Raw genomic sequence first — 21,808 nt, forward strand, 5'->3', positions numbered from 1 at the left:
GAAAGCCAAGGAAAGTGTGGGCCCCTTAATGAATGAGGGAGGCAACCTAGTGAGAGAGGATGTGGAAAAAGCTAATGTACTCAATGCTTTTTTTGCCTCTGTCTTCACAAACAAGGTCAGCTCCCAGACTGCTGCGCTGGGCATCACAACATGGGGAATAGGTGGCCAGCCCTCTGTGGAGAAAGAGGTGGTTAGGGACTATTTAGAAAAGCTGGACGTGCACAAGTCCATGGGGCCAGACGAGTTGCATCCGAGCGTGCTAAAGGAACTGGCAGCTGTGATTGCAGAGCCATTGGCCATTATCTTTGAAAACTCGTGGCGAACGGGGGAAGTCCCGGATGACTGGAAAAAGGCTAATGTAGTGCCAATCTTTAAAAAAGGGAAGAAGGAGGATCCTGGGAACTACAGACCAGTCAGCCTCACTTCAGTCCCTGGAAAAATCATGGAGCAGGTCCTCAAAGAATCAATCCTGAAGCACTTACATGAGAGGAAAGTGATCAGGAACAGTCAGCATGGATTCACCAAGGGAAGGTCATGCCTGACTAATCTAATCGCCTTCTATGATGAGATTACTGGTTCTGTGGATGAAGGGAAAGCAGTGGATGTACTGTTTCTTGACTTTAGCAAAGCTTTTGAAACGGTCTCCCACAGTATTCTTGTCAGCAAGTTAAAGAAGTATGGGCTGGATGATTGCACTATAAGGTGGGTAGAAAGTTGGCTAGATTGTCGGGCTCAACGGGTAGTGATCAATGGCTCCATGTCTAGTTGGCAGCCGGTGTCAAGTGGAGTGCCCCAAGGGTCGGTCCTGGGGCCGGTTTTGTTCAATATCTTCATAAATGATCTGGAGGATGGTGTGGACTGCACTCTCAGCACATTTGTGGATGATACTAAACTGGGAGGAGTGGTAGATACGCTGGAGGGCAGGGATAGGATACAGAGGGACCTAGACAAATTGGAGGATTGGGCCAAAAGAAATCTGATGAGGTTCAATAAGGATAAGTGCAGGGTCCTGCACTTAGGACGGAAGAACCCAATGCACAGCTACAGACTAGGGACCGAATGGCTAGGCAGCAGTTCTGCGGAAAAGGACCTAGGGGTGACAGTGGACGAGAAGCTGGATATGAGTCAGCAGTGTGCCCTTGTTGCCAAGAAGGCCAATGGCATTTTGGGATGTATAAGTAGGGGCATAGCGAGCAGATCGAGGGACGTGATCGTCCCCCTCTATTCGACATTGGTGAGGCCTCATCTGGAGTACTGTGTCCAGTTTTGGGCCCCACACTACAAGAAGGATGTGGATAAATTGGAGAGAGTCCAGCGAAGGGCAACAAAAATGATTAGGGGTCTGGAACACATGACTTATGAGGAGAGGCTGAGGGAACTGGGATTGTTTAGTCTGCAGAAGAGAAGAATGAGGGGGGATTTCATAGCTGCTTTCAACTACCTGAGAGGTGGTTCCAGAGAGGATGGTTCTAGACTATTCTCAGTGGTAGAAGAGGACAGGACAAGGAGTAATGGTCTCAAGTTACAGTGTGGGAGGTTTAGGTTGGATATTAGGAAAAACTTTTTCACTAGGAGGGTGGTGAAACACTGGAATGTGATACCTAGGGAGGTGGTAGAATCTCCTTCCTTAGAAGTTTTTAAGGTCAGGCTTGACAAAGCCCTGGCTGGGATGATTTAATTGGGGATTGGTCCTGCTTTGAGCAGGGGGTTGGACTAGATGACCTCCTGAGGTCCCTTCCAACCCTGATATTCTATGATTCTATGACTCTATGATTCTCAGCAATGGAACACCTTGCTGATCCCCCCATATCCAGAGGAAGTCCAGCATGCCATCCCATCACCCAGACAAAAAAATCACAAGGCTCCAGGCCCAGATGGCATGCCAGCTGAGGTTTTTAAAGCTGGTAGAACTATGCTCCAGCACAAACTTTGCCAACTCCTCAAAAAATCTGGACCTGCAAAGAAATTCCACCTGACTTTAAGAACACTAACATTATTACAATATTCAAGAAAGGGGACAAATCTTTGTGCAGGAACTATAGAGATATAGCTCTCCTCTCCATCGCAGGGAAGATTCTTGCCCGGATCCTACAAAACCACCTCCTCTCCTTTGCTGAGGAACTCCTCCCTGAATCACAGGGTGGCTTCAGGCCATCCATGGCACAACTGACATGATCTTTGTGGCGTGACAGATTCAGGAGAAATGCAGAGAGCAACACCAGGAATTGTTCATGGTATTCATAGACCTAACCAAGGCCTTTGACTCTTATCAATCATGATGTCCTATGGAAGGTGTTGTATCTGTCCACAGAAATTCATTTCCATCATCAGATGACTCCATGATGGGATGACTGCCACCATTTTGTGCAACTGCTCAGAGACAGAATCATTCACCGTTTGAACCAGTGTCAAGCAGGGCTGTGTCACTGCTCCAACACTCTTCTCCATTTACCTTGCCACAACCCTGATTCTCATCCGTGACCGCCTTCCTGACGGAATTGGGATTGAGTGTCATATGGATGGTCAACTCCTCAATCTCCGTCTCTTATGAACAAACTCTAAGACCATGAGAATTAGATCACATTGTCATTCTTGCACAGTCAGTGGCCAACCTGCAAACCCCCCTAAATCTTTGTGCAGATGCCTATCACAGCCTGGGTCTCTCTCTCAACATCAGGAAAACCAAGGTACTCTACAAGCCCTCACCTGCACAAAGTACTCATCATACTCCAAAATCACTATCAGTGGAGAACCCTTGTAAAATGTGGACCATTTTCCATACCTTGGCAGCCACCTCTCCCAAACAACCAGCATTGACACAGAAATTGAATACAGGATCTGCTGTGCCAGGACATCTTTTGGAAGTTATTCAAACGAGTCTTCAATGATAGGGACCTACAAACAGGTATCAAGATTTTGGTTCACAAGGCAGTTGTCATCCCCACCCTTCCCCATGGCTGTGACACCTACAGACGTCATCTGAAGCAGCTGGAGTGGTTCCAGCAGCGCTGCCTTAGGAGGCTTCTCAGGATCAGCTGGGGAGACCAATGAACTAACATCAGCGTTATCTCTGCAGCCAACATCAGCAATATAGAAGCGCAGGTCATGAAAGACCAACTCTGCTGGGCTGGCCACTGTGTACATAGGCCTGGCACTCAGCCCCCGAAGCAAGTAGTATTCTCTCAGTTAAGTCAGACTCAGTTAGGTGGAGGTGGGAAGGGAATGAAACATGCCTGGTGGAAAGTTTTACGCTCAGCCTTGAGGATTAAGCCCGAGCCTCCAGCATGGGTGCTGGTTTTCTCACTCTCATGCAGCACACTCTTCAGGCCTTAGCTGAAACCACTGATTCCAAGGGGGATGGTTTTGAGGTTCTCATCAGGTTCTGAGGAACAAGAGGTTACCACCATCCCTGGGAGGGCTCAAACCACCATCTTTTTTGGTTAACAGCCAAATGCACTGACCCATTGCACCACAGAGATACAAGTCCACTGTTACCAAGGCTGCTCCCCAGCAGCCTGGGGCTAGAGCTTGCAAGGCACTAGTGTGGATGCTGGAGACTGGGTGCTGGATGCTGTAGGGGAAGAGCCAGCAGCGTGGTGCAGCAGAAGCATGCTGGGCCCAGAGGTCGGTGGATCGAAACCATCTTCCGCTATGCATGTGATCTTTTCTTTTTGCTTTGGGCCTTCAAGTGAGGCGGCAACCAGCAGAGCACCAAGAGCCTAAGCCAGTCGTTCCCAACGCAGTGCCTGAGGGTGCCTTTTTGTGCGTCTGCAGGACACCCCGCCACCGAAATGCCACCAAGAAGCATTGCTGTTTCTCAGTGGTATTTTGGCAGCAACACTTCTTCCTGCTGCAGCTTTTGGCAGCACTCGGCAGTGGCATTTTGCCAGCAGGGTGTCCAGTGCCCACCACAGTCTTCCGAGAATAGCAATATGCTATTTCCACAGAAAGGTTGGGGACCACTGGCCTAAGCCAAGAGGTGGCTGAGGTGTCAGACTGCCAGGAAGCTCCCCGGGACATCTGGCTGCCTGGGCTGAAGGAAGAGGCAGGCCCATGTGTGATGAGGGCCTCCTGTCCTGGCTTTAGGCAGCAGTGCTTCCTCGTCTCCTTTTCCCACCCACACCAGCAGGCGGCTGCTGCGGGAGAACACGAGGGAGGCTTTCGGGACACTAGGCATCTCTGTGTAGCTGTCAGGGGAAAGAGCCGAGGTTCCTGACTCGACCTGCCGTTGACTTGCGTGGCTCTGCGCTCCATCATCAGGGGCGGGCCAGGCTGCAGACGTGACTCAGGTTTGGGCAGCATGGCCGCACTTCCCTGATGATGCATGAGGCAAGCCAAGAGCTTTGCGCAGCTGTAACGTTGCTGCCTTTGTTGGGACACTTCTGAGAATATCAATTCAGGACAAATTGCTTAAAGCAGGGCAGTTACAGCCCAAGGCTGGGGTTTCTATGCACACCATGGCAAACCAAACCAGCCAAACAGAGAAGACTTAGGTTTTACCCCACTGGCTAACCACAAGTCACACAAGCAATTTCCTTAGACACTCCAGTTTCCCAGTATCACCACCAGTGCCACTCGTTATGGGGATGACTGGTTATGAAAACCAATACCCCAATAAAAGAAAAAAAAGATTCTCCCAATCCCAAAGGACCAAGCCAGGTCAATGTACAAGTCAGATCTCACCCACAAATCATGCTGATGCCAATCCCTTAGAATCTAAAATCTAAAGGTTTATTCATAAAAGGAAAAAGATATAGAGGAGAGCTAAAATGTGTTAAATGGAATCAATTACATACAGTAATGACAAAGTTCTTGGTTCAGGCTTGTCGCAGTGATGGAATGAACTGCAAGTTCAAATCAAGTCTCTGGAGTACATCCACAGCTGGGATGGGTCATTCAGACCATTGTTTACATGTTAGTTTGAATGTTCCCAGGAAAGCTCAGCTGTGGTTTGGCATCTCCCAAAGTCTAATGTCAGTTAAGTGTTTCTTGATTGGGCACCTACTGAGAATAGTCCTTTCTCAAGAAGCTGACCAAATGCATCAAGGAGGCTACTTGGAATAAAATAAATTTGAGATACAAGTACATAGCCCATATTCATAACTTCAAATTCAAAAATGGTACACACTTACAGGCAGCATAATTATAACCAGCAAATCATAACCTTGTCATCGACACCTCACACGACAACCTTTGTACAATATTTGCTGCAAATATATAACGGTGGTGTCAACAATGATATATACTGTTCCAGTTCATATTAATAACATCACAGCAGCCTACAGAGACGTCGTATGGAGGCAGTCTTCAAGCCCGTGTGTCTCGTCTGTTTCTCCCTTGTCACTTGGGCAGAGGTGGGAAGGGAGTGAAACGTGCCCAACTGAATATTTTGCACTTGGATTAAGCCGAAGTCCCCAGCGTGACTGCTCAGAAACGGGGTTTTGTGGCACGGCCCCCACACTCTTTCAGCCAGCACATGAACCCACTGGGTCCAAGAGGGAGCCTTTGAGGTGGCAAAAGGTGGACTTCATGGCTCCCAGCAGACTTTGAGGAACCCGCCTTCAGTGGCATCCCTGGGGGAGCATAAACCACCCTCCTTTCGATTAACAGCCAAACTCACTGATCCATGATACCACAGAGACACCTACCAGGGGCTGGTTTGCCAGGGCCACTGCCCAGCACCCTGCACCACTTCCTGCCAGTGCCAGAGTTCACAAGGCACTAGCCTGGACCCAGGGCTGCTAGGTGCTGCTTACAAAAAGCCAGCAGAGTGACACAGTGGAAGTGTGCTGTGCCCATAACATAGAGATTAATGAATCAAAACCCTCTTCTGCTAGCACCGGGCCTCCTTCTTCTTACACTGGGCCTTCAAGCGAGGGGGCGGCTGGAAGAACCGCAAGAATCTAACCTGTGAGGTAGGAGGTGGCTGACGCCCGCAGCCTGCTGGGGAGCTCCAGGAAGTTATTAAGGGACAGAGACTCCTAAATGCCCTGAGTAACAAGGGTCTGGGGTTCACCGAGGCAAGTAAGGGGTTCACTATTTCAGCCTTATAACCCTGGGTGTCAGGTTGCTGTGCAGCTTTGATCTAGAGTTCAGATCCCAACAACCAACCAGCAGCCCACAGCCTCACCCTGGGTATGACCCACATAGTTACTTCTTACAGGCTTACCTTACCTGCCTTCCAGCCCTGGATTCGCCCCCTAATCATCCTACTGCCACTCAGAGCCACAGTCGTGGAGGTGCTGCAGGAGGGAGGTGTGACTCTAGGGTGGGATTCTTCTCTAAAGATGGCTGGCAGAAATGTGGTGCTCAGCTCTGTCAGCGACCTGTCCAGTTGCCTCGCTGACAGGGGATGCAGACAGTTATGTAAAGCACATAAAGGGGGTATTTAGATTCCAGGTGAATGTGAGCAATGTGCAATTATGAGAGGAAATTTCCATCCCTCCACCAGTTGAACAGCAGGGCCCCAGTGGACTAATGGATAAGGCATTGGCTTCCGGATTCTGGGTTCAAGTCCCACCTGGGGTGAAAAACTACTTTCCTCCTGTATATTGAAAGGAAATCGTGGTCTTATTTTCACCAAGGAAGCTGGGAGATGTTTGAACACAAAGTACCGGATCTTGGGAACAATCCCCCAGCAATGTCATCTTCCACTTGAAAAATACTTTCTAAATCCATCAGAATCAAAAAGTTAATACTAGTGTTTGTTTGAGAATAGAGTGAAGGGGAGTGTTTACTCCGATATGTCAATGAGTGAAACAGACAGAAAGAGCAAGGCGGTTCTGAAAGAGAATGGATCTGTCTGGAGACAAAGCAGACCCTGAGAATGAGCAACGGTGTGAAAAGAACAGCTTCAAATGTGTTAGATGTTAGTTAGTTTGGTCTGGCAAATTTAAAGAAAATACCAGTGTCCTTAACATGATGCAAACATTGGCTGTTTTTGATCTTTTATTGAGGGTTCATTGAGAAATATTTTCCTTAATTATGTTATGGAATAAAGGGTGGGCTATGAAGGCACCATTCTTCCTGCTTTCACCCTTCGAGACAACATGGCTACATGGCATTGTACACTTCCCAGTCAATTGTACACTTCCCAATGCACACTTCCCAGTCAACCGCTAGAGAAGACAACAGCAACATAGCCAGGGATGGCAGCAGGGCAGTTTGGAGCTCCAGGAATACGGTGGTACCAGGTCTCATCAATGGGGAGATGGCCACCCCAGCATGCACCAGGATGAGCCAGCAAGTGTGGTGTGTGCTGCAGTGAGCCACTACTCACTTTTGCAACTGTGTTGCCCTGAGGACACTCATATGTCTCCTCGTTCTGTCATCTGCTACCACTGAGAACAGTCTAGATCCATACTCTTTGGAACCCCCTTTCACGTAGTTGAAAGCAGCTATCAAATCCCCCCTCATTCTTCTCTTCTGCAGACTAAACAATCCCAGTTCCCTCAGCCTCTCCTCAAAAGTCATGTGTTCCAGTCCCCTAACCATTTTTGTTGCCCCCTGCTGGATGCTTTCCAATTTTTCCACCTCCTTCTTGTAGTGTGGGACCCAAAACTGGACACAGTACTCCAGATGAGGCCTCACCAATGACAAATAGAGGGGAACGATCACGTCCCTCGATCTGCTGGCAATGCCCCTACTTATACATCCCAAAATGCCATTGGCCTTCTTGGCAACAAGGGCACACTGTTGACTCATATCCAGCTTCTCATCCACTGCAACCCCTAGATCCTTTTCTGCAGAACTGCTGCCTAGCCATTCGGTCCCCAGTCTGTAGCGATACATTGGGTTCTTCCATCCTAAGTGCAGGACTCTGCACTTGTCCTTGTTGATCCACACCAGAATTCTCTTGGCCCAATCCTCTAATTTGTCTAGGTCCCTCTGTAACCTATCCCTACCCTCCAGCGTATCTATCTCTCCTCCCAGTTTAGTGTCATCTGCAAACTTGCTGAGGGTGCAATCCATGCCATCCTCCAGATCATTAATGAAGATGTTGAACAAAACTGGCCCAAGGACCGACCCTTGGGGCACTCCACTTGATGCCAGCTGCCAACTAGACATGGAGCCATTGATCACTACCCATTGAGTCCAACAATCTAGCCAGCTTTCTATCCACCTTATAGTCCATTCATCCAGCCCATACTTCTTTCACTTGCTGGCAAGAATAGTGTGGGAGACCGTGTCAAAAGCTTTGCTAAAGTCAAGGAACAACACGTCCACTGCTTTCCCACTTAGAGGAGAGGAAAGTGATCAGGAACAGTCAGCATGGATTCACCAAGGGCATCATAGAACCATAGAATCATATTCTATGATTCTATGATTCCGCTCATCCACAGAGCCAGTTATCTCATCATAGAAGGCAATTAGATTAGTCAGGCATGACTTGCCCTTGATGAATCCATGCTGACTGTTCCTGATCACTTTCCTTTCCTCTAAGTGCTTCAGAATTGATTCCTTGGCTGGGATGATTTAGTTGGGGATTGGTTCTGCTTTGAGCAGGGGGTTGGACTAGATGACCTCCTGAGGTCCCTTCCAACCCTGCAAGTCCTCAATAAATCAATTTAAGTGGTAAAACACTGGAATGCATTATCTAGGGAGGTGGTGGAATCTCCTTCCTTAGAAGTTTTTAAGGTCAGGCTTGACAAAGCCCTGGCTGGGATGGTTTAGTTGGGGATTGGTCCTGCTTTGAGCAGGGGATTGGACTAGATGACCTCCTGAGGTCCCTTCCAACCCTTATAGTTTATGATTCCCAGATCCATGAGGGGGATGCCGTCCTCTGCCAGAAGTCAGGTGACATGCTTCTTAGCCCCCACCACCACCCTCTTTTTCTCCAGGGCGTAGAAGAAGCAGGAGCCGTGGTCCATCTCCCAAAGGAGGTGGATGCAGGATTGAACAAAGGCACCCCGGACCCAATGGTTCTCAAGGGCCCGGAGCTCCTCCCACTTCTTCCAGCATGCTCCACCAAAGGATGGATCCACAGGGCTGGTGGCCAGATGCCTCTTCTACTCTAAGACCTCCCATTCCAACTGTTCTATCACCGTATCCCTCCACCGGCTGGTGTGCCAGGTGTAGTCATGACAGAAGAGCAGGCGTTCACCTTCCCCACATCCCACCACCACTGCGCCAAGGGAAAGGCACACCTCTGCCCTCACCAGGCCAGCCAGAACTCCTGGAGGGAATCCACAAAGCCCACATCCTCCAACAAGCTGTTATTAAAGTGCCAATAGGCTGGCCCCTGCCTCTCTGCGCTAAGAGAGGCCGTCACAGTTGCCAGATGGAGATCTGAGAATGGGGTTGGCTGGATGCTGGAGGAGTGGGCCTGTGAAAGGTGACAGCATGATAAATAAATAAAATAAATAAAACTTTTTCACTAAGAGGGTGGTGAAACACTGGAATGCGTTACCTAGGGAGGTGGTAGAATCTCCTTCCTTAGAGGTTTTTAAGGTCAGGCTTGACAAAGCCCTGGCTGGGATGATTTAACTGGGAATTGGTCCTGCTTTGAGCAGGGGGTTGGACTAGATGACCTTCTGGGGTCCCTTCCAACCCTGATATTCTATGATTCTATGATTCTATGAAATGTGGTCCCACCAGGAGTGGCATGACTGATGGGCCTCCACCCGGACAAAGGTGAACGTCAACCCGTCATCCAGGTGGTGGTCGCGCCAGACATCCACCAGGGAGTGATGGTCCACAATTTCCCAGAAGATGTCCACAAGAGCCGGGAACTGCTTGGTCCCCAAGCAGTCCTGTTCCTCGAGGACGGTGTTAAGTCCCTGTTCAGGACCAGGCACTCGTGAGGATCCAAGGAGCTGAGGAGGGCAGACGCCAGTTAAAAAAGGTGTACCTGCACTGGGCCCGATGTTGGGGCATAAACATTGATGAGATTGACCACCAGGCCTTCCATGCAGACCCAGAGGTGCAGCAGGTGGTCCGGCACAGCCTCAGTAACCCCCAGTATCTCGGGCCATAGGTCAGGGGAGAACAGGGTAACCACTCTAGCTGTATGAGCTGTGAGATGGCTAAAATGAACCCTGTCCCCCCACTCCAGCCACCAACTTGCTTCAGCTGTTGGATCCATATGGGTCTCCTGCAGGAAAACCACAGAGTACCCCCCCCCAAAAAAGGAGAGCATCTGGCACCCACCCTACAGCCCCAGGTGTTTAATGTAGTGAAGGTAATGGGCATCATAGGGAGGGCTGCGGGGGAATCCTTGCTGGCAGGGACACTGTTGGGCCATGCAGTAATAAGTGACCAATCCCTTATGTAAGCTGGGAGTCACAGAAGCAGTGGGCCCTCTGGTAGGCCGAAGCAGCCAGCCTCTCTGTCCCTTTACTCTCCCCCAAAATGGTCCTCATGGCCTGGAGGATTTGATAAAATTCCCCTCAGAGCTGGAGAGCAAGCTGCACCTTGTTCCAGGACTGACAGGCATCCTGAGAAACTCTTGCAGCTCCTCTCGCAACCTATCAGGGGGTGGGGTCACAGGCCCCTGGCTGTCCTCTGGTGGGGCCCCTGTCAAAGCCCCATGGCCTACCACAATGGGCAGGCAGGGAGAAGACCTCCAGCATGGTGCCCAACGGGCCGGCCCCACACAGCCCTCCTCAGACCCTGGCTCAGTGGGCAGGAGGGAAAATAGCAGCCCTTAGGAGATCAGGACCAGGGAACATGAAGGCCATGCCCTGGGGGTCATCCACTGGTCAACCCCAGGGGCAGCAGCAGCTCGGGAGATGGAGGGGGACAGGATCAGCATCAGGGGTCGGGGCAGAGATCAGGAACGGGGTCAGGGAGAGGGGTGGAAATGGGACCATGAGCCCCAGCAGCCGGGCAACCCAGGGAGGCATCTCTTGGCTGGGCTCAGGTGTTAGGGGAATGGGAATGGGGCCCTCGGTGATGCCAGGCTCTTTCTCCATGGTGGGTGCTGCAGCCATGGCATCGATGGATGGAGAATTGGCAGCGGGGTCCCCACCCAGAAAGGAGGTTGGTTGCCCTGCAACAGCAAGAGGTGCCCCTGGTGACTCAGGGCCTGGCCACATGGCATGGGCTGTTGCCTCGATGGGCTTGGTGGCCTTCAGTGAGGTGTGCACGACTGGGCAGGTGGAAGGGTCCAGGGGCTCCCCAGAAGTGAGAGTGGGAGCAGTGGTCATGGGGAGGGGAGGGTGGTGTAAAGTTACCAAGAGCGAGGCCTGCTGGCAGAGAATCATTCTTCCCCTGTGTGACTAGGGTCAGACCCTGGGCCTCAATCTCCTTGAATATGGAGGAGACGTCTCCCACCTCCCCAGGGACCTCCCCACCGGCACTTGAAGCGATACTTGCCTTGGAGCTTGCAGGGGGCTTAGGTAGCAAGAGGGTGGGAGGGGGACCACCAGAGGTCCCCTCAAGGAGGGACCCCAAAGGAGGAGCAGCGCTGCCCCCTATTGCTGCCACATCTTCCCCAGCCAGCTCCGGTGGAAGGAGGGCAAGGCAGAAGGTTTGGCATCTATGGCCTCCTTCCTGTTCTTACAGGAGCAGCAGAGGGGAGGAACTGAGCCTGAACCTTCCATTTGCCCTGCTTCCCCTGTACAAGGGCCCCAGCCCTCCATGTGTCATCTGTGGGCTGGCTAGCAGTGGCCAGGCCGGGGACAAGGGCGATGGCACAGGGACTCGGGGAGCTAGCAGTGGGATGGCACGAGGGAGGGAAAACTCTTCCTGGGGCAGGCCTTCTCTCATGCCCAGCTGCACCCTCACCGCACCCTCCTTCACAGGCCCTGCCAGACTGCACGCAGCAGAGGCAGGGCTCTCCCACTCATCTGGCAAGATTTTCCACTCCTCAGCTGGACAAAGACACCCCTCCTGAGGCCTCTCTTTTATGCACTGATATTAACAAGTTACAGATTGCCCTTCTCATGTGGTCAGTTACCACCCTTTACCTTGTACATGTTGGTTCAATCAAAACATCTCTATCCATCACGCTATCACCCTGACCTTTTCTTTAAGAGGGGCCAAATGTGTCTCTGTATCATCTTCGGGGAGTGTGTTTACACCATAACTTTGCATCAGCGTATTCTGATACTACACCTCTGGAACATTTATGTGAATACTTAGGCTCGGAGTCCTTGTGTTTTTGCAATACCAGCCCTGTTTCTGCTGTAGGCCAAAAGCCTAATGGGAAGAAATTGTCTCATGTAAAATTGTACTCCATTTTGCTAATTTTGCTAAAATAAATTGTCACCTTGAATTAGTAAGAAGAAATTGTTTTGAGTTTATTTTTTGCTGATTGGGTTAACATCTGTTCTTAGATGGATAGAAGTTTTATGGCTGTAATTGCCTTATCTATTGTTTGGTGTGAGTAAAAAATGTAAGGTAATTAACTAAGAAAGAACAACTGGGTCAGATGATCAAGAAGGGAGTGGAGGAGTCAAGAGACACCATCTTTATTATCAATCACCCGGATGGCAAATTGACAACCCTAAAGGCATACACCCCAAGGACAAGAGAAGGAGTTGAGCCATAAGGACAAGATAAGAAACAGTTGTGGATCTTCCTGGTAACAACTCAAAATAATGCTAATTAAGAGCAACCTTGAATACCTCATGATTGACAGCTCTGGTATGACACAGCAAGGTCCAGAGACTTGTATGGGAACTTATCACCATAAAAGAAAGGTGTATTGCTGTGGGACTTTGGGTTCATTCTGCATCAACATTGGAGCTTTGAATGTGTTTGACAGAAGTCCAGCTCCCCTCCCTCGTGTGCAGTTTCAGCTGGCCACTGGAACTGACCAAGCAACACTATGGACTGGTAACTATAAGATCCAGTTGCAGAACCTTTTGGTGTGTGTGCATGTATGAAAGCATATGCTGATTTTAATGCTTAAACTGTACTCTCAATAAATGTGGCATATTGCCTTACCCTCTTTTTAAAAAATTGTGTATGCTTCTTATAAGCATAACACTGCTAGGTCCTGTGAACTTCCACATAAGCATGTTTTGTAACAGGGCCTGACTGCTGCTCATACCTTGACTCTTGCTAACTTTGCTTTCTCTCAGCAGGGCCTGAATTTAGTAGCAGCCTTAGGCCTTACACCAGGCCCCTTTTACCACACCTCATGTCTTAGGCTCTCTTTCTACTACACTTTATAGTGAGCCCTAACACACACACCCCAGTCCCAGATTTTCCCCAGAAATGTATGTCTTGTACTGCCCAGTACTCTCCTGGACACTACAAAATATTTGAAGTCCAATATACCTTTAAAAGAATAATATACCATCTTATTATTTCAAATAGCTATTCAGAAACTTCAGTTTAAACACACTGTATTTAACACAGAAAACAAGTTTAACAACTACAAAGATTTTATGAGAGTACAGGTAATGTGGCTTAAAAGTCATAAATGGTTACAAAAAATAAAGATAAAATGCTTCCTAACACATACTTAAGAAATTCTTAGTTTCAAAGCAAATTTTTCTCAGCATGTGCTTCAGTAGTCTTACTCCTGAAGCACGTGCTGAGTAGAACACCTCAATCAAAGCTTAAGGGCTGTGTCATTTTGTCTTCACAGGTGCAGAGAATCCAATGAGCAGGGAGAGAAAAGGGGTGTTGGGGGGGGGGTCTGCCCCTTTGTTTTATAGTCCTGCTCCCACTTTGAGAAGCATTCCCAGCTGGGAGCAAGACTACAGGTAATCTGTGTGAACAGGAACTCCATGTTTCTTTGCTAAAATGTAGAATTTTTTTGCCCAGCCCCTTTCCTGGCAAAGAATGGTCAATTCGCAGGCAATGGTCCATCACCCTTGTTTACACTTGGGTGAGGCATCAGCTGCCCTTTGCCTCTGAGGAATTGGTTTTGGCCACTCCCCAGCTTTATATGGATAACATACTATTAGTCATGATTGCAGCTTGTGTTTACTACTTCACATATAACACTGCAGTTGTCAGATGTCTACATGTGTGTGTTCTCTCTGTGTTGCACTGGCTCTGGCCAGATAGCCCATACATCAGGTTCTGATCAAACTGCCCCATCACCACAGACCTGTTTAGTAGCAAAGGCACCCAGCCAACTTTATTAATGAAGCACAGTCCTAGTATCCTGTAGACTCTACAGGACCACTACCACATGTATGCTTGTCACAATGGACCAGCTCAGTCAGTGGTGGGACTTTCCACTTCCCCTAGGCTAGCCAAAGACACTTCCTCCAAGACTCTATTTTGTACACTGATACAAACAAATTTCATATTGCCCCTCTGATATGGTCAGTAACCACCCTTTACCTTGTACATGTTGGTATGATCAAAACATCTCTATCCATCACACTGTCATCCTGACCCCATCTTTAAGAGAAGCCAGGGGGTTCTGATACCATCCTTCTGGAATGTGTTTCTGTGAATGTCCTGAGCCTAACACTTCTCAGGAATGTGAATGTTTTTGCAATATGAGCCCTGTTGACAGATTCTGTGAGCCTGCATGCAGGCAGAGCTTGACTTCTGCTCACAGCCTGTCTTTTGCAAGGTTTCACCACTGTGACACTGCACCCCATATTCATCATACTGGTATCATTATGATATGATTATGACATAGCTATAATGCATCTTGTACAAATGTGTCATGTAAGGTGTCCATTGAAAAGTTATGATTTGCTAAATATGATTATCCTATTTGTATGCATGTATCATTTTTGTATCTGGAGGTATGAATATTGACTAGGTATCTGTATTTCAAATGTGCTTACTCTGGGTAACATCCAGAACTAGCCTTTCAGGTACAACAATGTAGAAGCTAGACAAGTGGTGATGGCTCATCAACAAAGACAATGGAGCATGGAAGAGCTCAGCCTTCTTGAGAACGCACCAGACAATCTGAGTAATGGCTGCTATGACTCAGCAAGGCAGGCAAGGGCATGTGACCAGACCACATGACACTGAGCTCCAGTTTGGTACCTAGATCTTTCCACAAACTGGGCTGTGAACTTAGCTTGAAACAAAGGGTTCCCATCACATGGAAAAACTACATAAAATGAGGAGTGACATCATCTCTGGGCCTCACTCCCCACCCAAGAGAACTCCTAGAAATATCTGAGGAACAAAGACTGAACTGGGGAAGTGCTGGTCCCAGGCTAAAGAGATTTCGAACCTGTGTATGGAAACTTGGTGGACTGCTTGTATTATCAGTCAGGGTGAGAAATTGCTAATTCAAATCCTATTTACCTAGTATAGTAGGCTTAGTTTGCAGTTTCTTGTTTATTTGTTAGATCATAGCAGATTACCTGTTTGCTATCACTTAGTCACTTTATTAACTACAGAAAAATTGTGAGTATAAAACAGATCAAAGCAGATTACTAAGCAAATAAAACAAAACACACAAACTAAGCTTGATTCACTAAAGATACAGAATACCGAATGTAGTTTCTTACCCTAAATGTTGAATTAGGCAGAATGAAGAGTTTCTGTTGCTCGAAGTCCCAGTTATTTCTTCTTGCAGACCAGAACCCTGCCTCGGTCTGGACTCTCCCCTGCCTTTCCCTTCAGGTTAGTTCCTCTGTTCCTCCAGGTACTTTCAGCAGTCCTTCTTCTTGGGAAGACAATGGAGGAAAGTCTCGATTGCCCTCCTCCCCACCCTTCCCTAAGATTTACATAAGCTAGGAATCTTTTGCTTCCCAAACTTGACACTCCTTCTCCTTGTAGTGGAAAGTTACAAGAAGTCCAAGATAATGTTTAGTATCAGGAGACAAGACCACCTGATGTAGCTGTGACACTGCTAGATCCCAGGAAGGAGAGAGATTAGTATCTTTCCAGTCTTGTTGTGTCTTTCTGATAGGCCATCAGATTTGATGGCCTATCATCTGGTGGGTATCTTCCCAATACACTCCGAGTTGTAATTGTTACATAGTTGATATTCCAACTTTAGCTAAAGAAATTATACATGCAAATACATTGGATAATCACATTCAGTAAATCATAACCTGTCCAATGATATCTTACATGAGCCATCTTGCAGAAAGGATTTCTATTATGTCATATCCATACCATAAGCATATTTTCATAAAGGATATGGAGTGTAATCTCTCAATGCCTTGCACTAAAATTACTGCAAATGTGTGTAGGGTGTGAACACTGGAATATCGTCTGTCACAAGAGTCTGGGTCACAATTGCCTTGGGAAACAAACACATGCACCTTTTGCTTAGTTCCTAGTCACTTACTGTGGAATTCTCTCCCTGGATCATGTGATACAATATTGACCTAAACAACTGAACAACACTCTGATTGATTATCCAGTTTATTTCAGTTAGTTGTGCAATTTGGGGTGGGCTGCTGTTGACCATTTCAGATGCGAGACGTAAAAACAGTAACTTTGGAGTATTCTCTCCTGTTTGATTAAACTGCACTTGAAGTTTCTCCATCTCATCATGGAGGGGGCACGGAAAAGCAAAAATAAAATATGAAAAGACTAACTAGAACGGGGTCCCCAACGCCCGCAGGACACTATGCTGCTGAAATGCCACCGCCGGGCACAGCCACCTGAGAATGGCCTGCCGAAATGCCATCGAGAAGCATTGCCATTTCTCGGCGGTGAGGCTTCTTTCCACTGCCACTTCTCAGCAGCATTTCGGAGGTGGGGTGTTTGCTATTCCCAACAGACTGTGGCGGGCGCCAATGTGCTATTCCCACAGAAAGGTTGGGGACCGCTGAACTAGAAATTCCAGAGCAAGTTAAAGGTGATGACTCAGAATCAAAACAAGATATTCTCCCATTATGTTCTCTTCTGACTCATTGAAACCTGCTTCACTCATTACTATTGAGTGGTATCATTTACAAAACTTCTAGCATCATCGTAACTGGAAAAAATCCCAGCCTCTCCATCTCCAAACAATCCCATCTCAATAGGAAAAATCCTAGAAAAGGCTTTCCAATAGTTGGAAACTGAGATTTGAACTCCAAATTATTATACTGCAGTTGAGATTAATTAAATTCCCCTTCCAGGTATTTGACACTTTCATCTCAGGCCCTGAATTACTATGGTTTAGGATCAAATCCAAGTGTTATTCCCACGCAGAGGGCTGATAACACTGAATCATAAGACAACAGTGAGAGATGGAGGTATAGAAAGTGGAAAACTAATTCTACATAAATTCTGGATCAAAGAGAGAAACACTGCTGGAGTAATCCCTGTGACTCACCACTTCTTTTTCAGGTGTCACAGAGGTTGAAAAAACTTGTATTTTCCTATCCCTAATCCTGCTCCTTCTCTTTGTTATCTTTATATGTATTTAAAATGGTATAAAAACATTCAGCAGAACCCAGTGCAATGTGAAAACAACTGGGAATGAGACAATCTGTCCATAGCGAGGGAATGTGGTAACCAACAATTGCTTTGCAGTGGGAGGAAAAGTATAAATGTGATGCTCTGAATTTGTTTACACTAGGAAAAATGATGGATGTTATCTCAGGTCTTCACAAAATTTGATAGTCCATTGATAGTGGCCATGGTAATTTTTTTTTTTAAATTGAAAAAAACCTTGTCTTTACATCAAGATCGCTAATTGAAGCTAGGTAAATCCTAGTGGAATCAAGGCTCAAGTACATTAAACCTCTGGAGTTGATGGACATTCTTGTTTGAGAGACACACTTCCATGACATAGAACAAAGCAGTTGATCATAAAGACTCTGGGATTCTCCCTAAGGGAAGATGTGCTACAGAAGGGAAAAGCAGACAACTCATCTAGGGGAACTGAAATATCACAGGGACACAAATGATGCCTTTAATTTCATTATGTGGGAATTAGCAAAAGGAAAACATTCTTTTCTAGACAGGGTTTGTATGGTCTCTAACTCCCTTGCAGCATCTCTAATGATAAAGAAAGGCTGAGTTCGGATATAAGAACTTGCCATATTCATAAAATTCATAGGGTCACTCTCTTGTGTGGATCTTCTGATGTCTAATAAGTTTTGAGCTCTGAGCAAAGGTTTTCCCGCACTCACAACATGCATAGGGTTTCTCCCCTGTGTGGATTCTTTGATGTTGAATAAGGGCTGAGCTCTGAGAAAAGGTTTTCCTGCACTCACAGCATTCATAGGGTTTCTCCCCTGTGTGGATTCTCTGATGTTGAATAAGAGCTGAGCTCCAAGAGAAAGTTTTCCCACATTCACAGCATCGATAGGGTTTCTCTCTGGTGTGGATTCTCTGGTGACTAATAAGGGTTGAGCTATCAGTGAACGTTTTCCCACACTCACAGCATTCATAGGGTTTTTCCCCTGTGTGGATTCTCTGATGGCTAATAAGGTTTGAACTACCAGTGAAGGTTTTCCCGCATTCACAGCATTCATAGGGTTTCTCCCCTGTGTGGATCCGCTGATGTCTAATAAGCTGTGAGCTCTGAGCGAAGGTTTGCCCGCATTCACAGCATTCATAGGGTTTCTCCCCTGTGTGGATTCTCTGATGCTGAATAAGGTGTAAGCTCCGAGAGAAGCATTTCCCACAGTCACAGCATTCATAGGGTTTCTCCCCTGTGTGGATTCTCTGGTGACTAATAAGGGTTGAGTGATCAGTGAAGGATTTTCGACACTCACAGCATTCATAGGGTTTCTCTCCTGTGTGGATTCTCTGATGCGTAGTAAGGTTTGATCTCTGAGCGAAGGTTTTCCCACACTCACAGCATTCATAGGGTTTATCCCCTGTGTGGCTTCTCTGATGGATAATAAGGTGTGCTCGCTTACTGAACTTTTTCCCACACTCAATGCATGTTTTATTTCTTTCTCCCATGAGGATAATCTGCTGGGCCATGGTTTTCTTGTTGTCTTTCTGAGTTCCCTGATAATTAACAGATTGACCAGCTTTCTGTGTTGGCTGGTTTCTCTGCTGCTTCTCTGGCCTGTACTGATTCTCACAGGCTTTTTCCTGCTCACTACTCCTGGACACACTCCCTTTGCATCTTTGCAGTAACACCCCATGTGGTTCCACTTCCTCATCACCTTCCTGCTGAGGATCCTGCGCCATGGTCTCATTCACCATCCCATCACCTGGTGGTACAGAGAAAGAAAAACCCTCAGAAACCAGAATGGGAAAGGGGAGAACAAACCAAAAGAAGAGCTGGAGATGGGAAAAAATCAGGGACTGAATTTCCCCAAACTCTTCCCTAAATGGGAGAGAGTAGGGGATCAATTCTGCATCCAGCTCCCATCCAAACACTCAGGGAGAAGGAAGTTCAGGGAGGGAGCTACTGCCATGAGTTAGTCAGGGTGGGTAGGAAGCCATGAGCAATATTTGCCCTGAGCATAGGACACCTGCTGGGGACATTCCTGAATTCAGACAGCTCACAGGTCTTTGTTGGGAATCCCAGCTGTTTCCTTCAGGAACTGACAGTATTTGAATTGGTTTAATGATCACTCACCCGTACAGCAGCCTCTCAGAATCTCACTTTCCTCTGAGATCTGGCGAAAACGGCTCTTCCCTTTGCTCCTTCTGGGAGATGACATCAGGTTTGGAAACTGGAAACCCTGATCAAGTGAGACAAGTGAGATAAGGTAAATTCATGGGACATTTTGTCACACACACAAAAACTTCTGTTATTTTAACCCCAGCCCATTTTCAAGCAGTAAAATCATGGGGCCAGCTCCCAGTGTTCTCAAAGGTGCAGACACTCTTCTTATGAGGGGTTCAACTGTGCCCATGCCTACTGGGAACACACAGCCAGACAGTCACGATCAAAGAGCACCTAACTCCATGTCACAGAAAGGGAAGACTCCAGGCAGAGGGTAAATCCCCCTGGAACTGCTTTTTTCTGACAGAGAGAAGCCCAGAGACAGTGCAGGAGGAGGAAAGGCACAAGGCCTGACAGCTGAGGGGAGACAGAGAGACAAAGAAGGGCACAGAGAAGGAGCTAGCCCTGCCAATCACTAGGACCTCCACGCACCATTCTCCAATTAATTTTGCCCTTCGCTGCCTCCTGGGACCCAAGGAACAGCCACTCCTTATGTTCTCCTCCCCTCCCATTACGCACAGCCCTCCTTGTTATCAGTACTCCCAAAGTCTCTGCTCCCCAACCATTTTCACCCCATAATCCCACTGTCTCAATTGTTCCATGGTCCTGATTCCCAAGAGATCCTGCCAAAAATGTGTACCATTTCTCCCTCCCGTTGCTAGCACCCCTTTTTCCTGGAGCACCCACTACCCAGCACCCATGCTCCCATTACTCTAATCAGCAGCAACCCTTCCAGATCCTTGAGTTCCATTTCTTCCAGCCCTCCATAGCATCCTAACTCCCTACAGCAGCTGTTCCATGGGATCTCCACCACTACCCCCTCCAGCACTCCTGGCTCACAGGAGCTCTTTGCCCAAAGCCTTCCTCTCCCTACTTTCTGACACACACACCACTAACCACAACCTCCCCATTATTATCATTTATGATTTCTATTATCATAATACCTAGTAGTGCAAATAATGGACCAGGATCTTCTGGACATTCTACAAACACAGAACAAAAAACTCTTTGCCCCAAAATATGAGAATCTAAGAACAAGACAAGAGAAGGATGGATACAAATAGACATGGGTTTGACAGTGATGACAATTTTCTGCAATATCCTGGACTATCATTACTGAATTAACTCAAACCTTATTGAATTAAGTTTTCAGTATCCTAGCAGTTTATTGTATTAAAAATAAGAGTGTGTATGTATTACTGTAGGATGGTCTGTAACATCTCTGGGGAGGGGACCTGGCTAACAAAAGTCCAAGAAAGTGTATGAGCTTCAAAGGACTCTTTGAAACAATGTGCTAGACAAAGTTAAGTGGCATAGATCCCTAGGAAATACACAGTGGGAGAAGGCGGCAATGTCTCACCTCCACATCAAACCTATGGAAGCTTCACCCTGAGGAGAAACCATTGCCTGCTGATCACCTGTTACATGAACGTAAGTTCTACTCCTGGGAGCATTCTGTGCCAAAAAATTAAAAATTCTGCTCACAATATTTTAGAATTCTTTATATTTTATTTGTCAAAATAACACATTATAATCACACCAGTTTCAATTATTTTGGTAATTTATTTCAAAATACCTGTCAACAAGTATTTCTGTATCAATACAGAGCACAAAAAAGATTAAGGAAATGGTTTTTGACAAAAAGATTCATTACCGGGGATATTAATATAAAACTGAGTAATAATACATTTAAACTACAATACAGAACTGTATTTCCAGCATGCCCAAAGCAGTGCAAAGGCTTGTGCGAGTCAGGGGTAACAGAGGAGAGGATGGAAGTAATTGCTGGGAAGGGGGCTGGATGTTAATCTGGAGGGTTTTTGGGGGTGGGTGGGAGAAGTATAGAACAGTTGTTGATGGGGAGGGCTGTTAGGGAGCCTCCCCAATGCAGACTCCGGCTGACCCCTAGCCTCTCTCTCATTCAGTCAGGCACATCTGCCTCTGTCCCCATGGGTCTCTGCACCCCCACTCAGCCACCCTCTCCCACACAGCCACCCTCTCCTTTACCCTAGGTGTCCCTGCACTCCCTCCCCCTTCCCCATATAGCCCCACTCAGCAACCCCATCCTCCCATCCCCACGTGTCCCTACACCCCCACTCAGCTACCCCTTCTCCTCCATTCCTATATGTCCCTGCAACCCCTCTGCCCTGTCCCCATGTGTCCCTAAACCCCTTCTCCCATTGAGACCCCACACCAATCTGTCCCTCCCCACTAGCTCTTCTGAACCTCAGTCTGACCACCCAGCAGCCCCATGTGCCCATGCTGTCCATCCCCTCATAGCCAGTGCCTCCTGACCTGGTCCCATGGTTAGGGCAGCATGATGAAACCAGCCTCTTCTCTTCCTTATCTGCAGCA

General features: G+C 47.5%; 1 protein-coding gene across 1 annotated transcript in view; it reads right to left on the minus strand.

The window, feature by feature from the left end:
• Positions 1-13,316: 13,316 nt before the first annotated feature.
• Positions 13,317-21,808, minus strand: part of LOC140901673 (uncharacterized) — a 36,284-nt gene continuing 27,792 nt past the window's right edge. The window contains exons 3-4 of the mRNA XM_073320917.2: positions 19,364-19,469; positions 13,317-18,992 (exon numbers count right to left, since the gene is read on the minus strand). Coding sequence (XP_073177018.1) covers positions 17,884-18,992; positions 19,364-19,448 — 1,194 coding nt within the window. The 5' untranslated portion in view covers positions 19,449-19,469 and the 3' untranslated portion in view covers positions 13,317-17,883. The remainder of the gene's footprint in view (positions 18,993-19,363; positions 19,470-21,808) is intronic.

Source organism: Lepidochelys kempii, chromosome 22, assembly GCF_965140285.1.
Source record: "Lepidochelys kempii isolate rLepKem1 chromosome 22, rLepKem1.hap1, whole genome shotgun sequence".
Taxonomy (NCBI): domain Eukaryota; kingdom Metazoa; phylum Chordata; order Testudines; family Cheloniidae; genus Lepidochelys; species Lepidochelys kempii.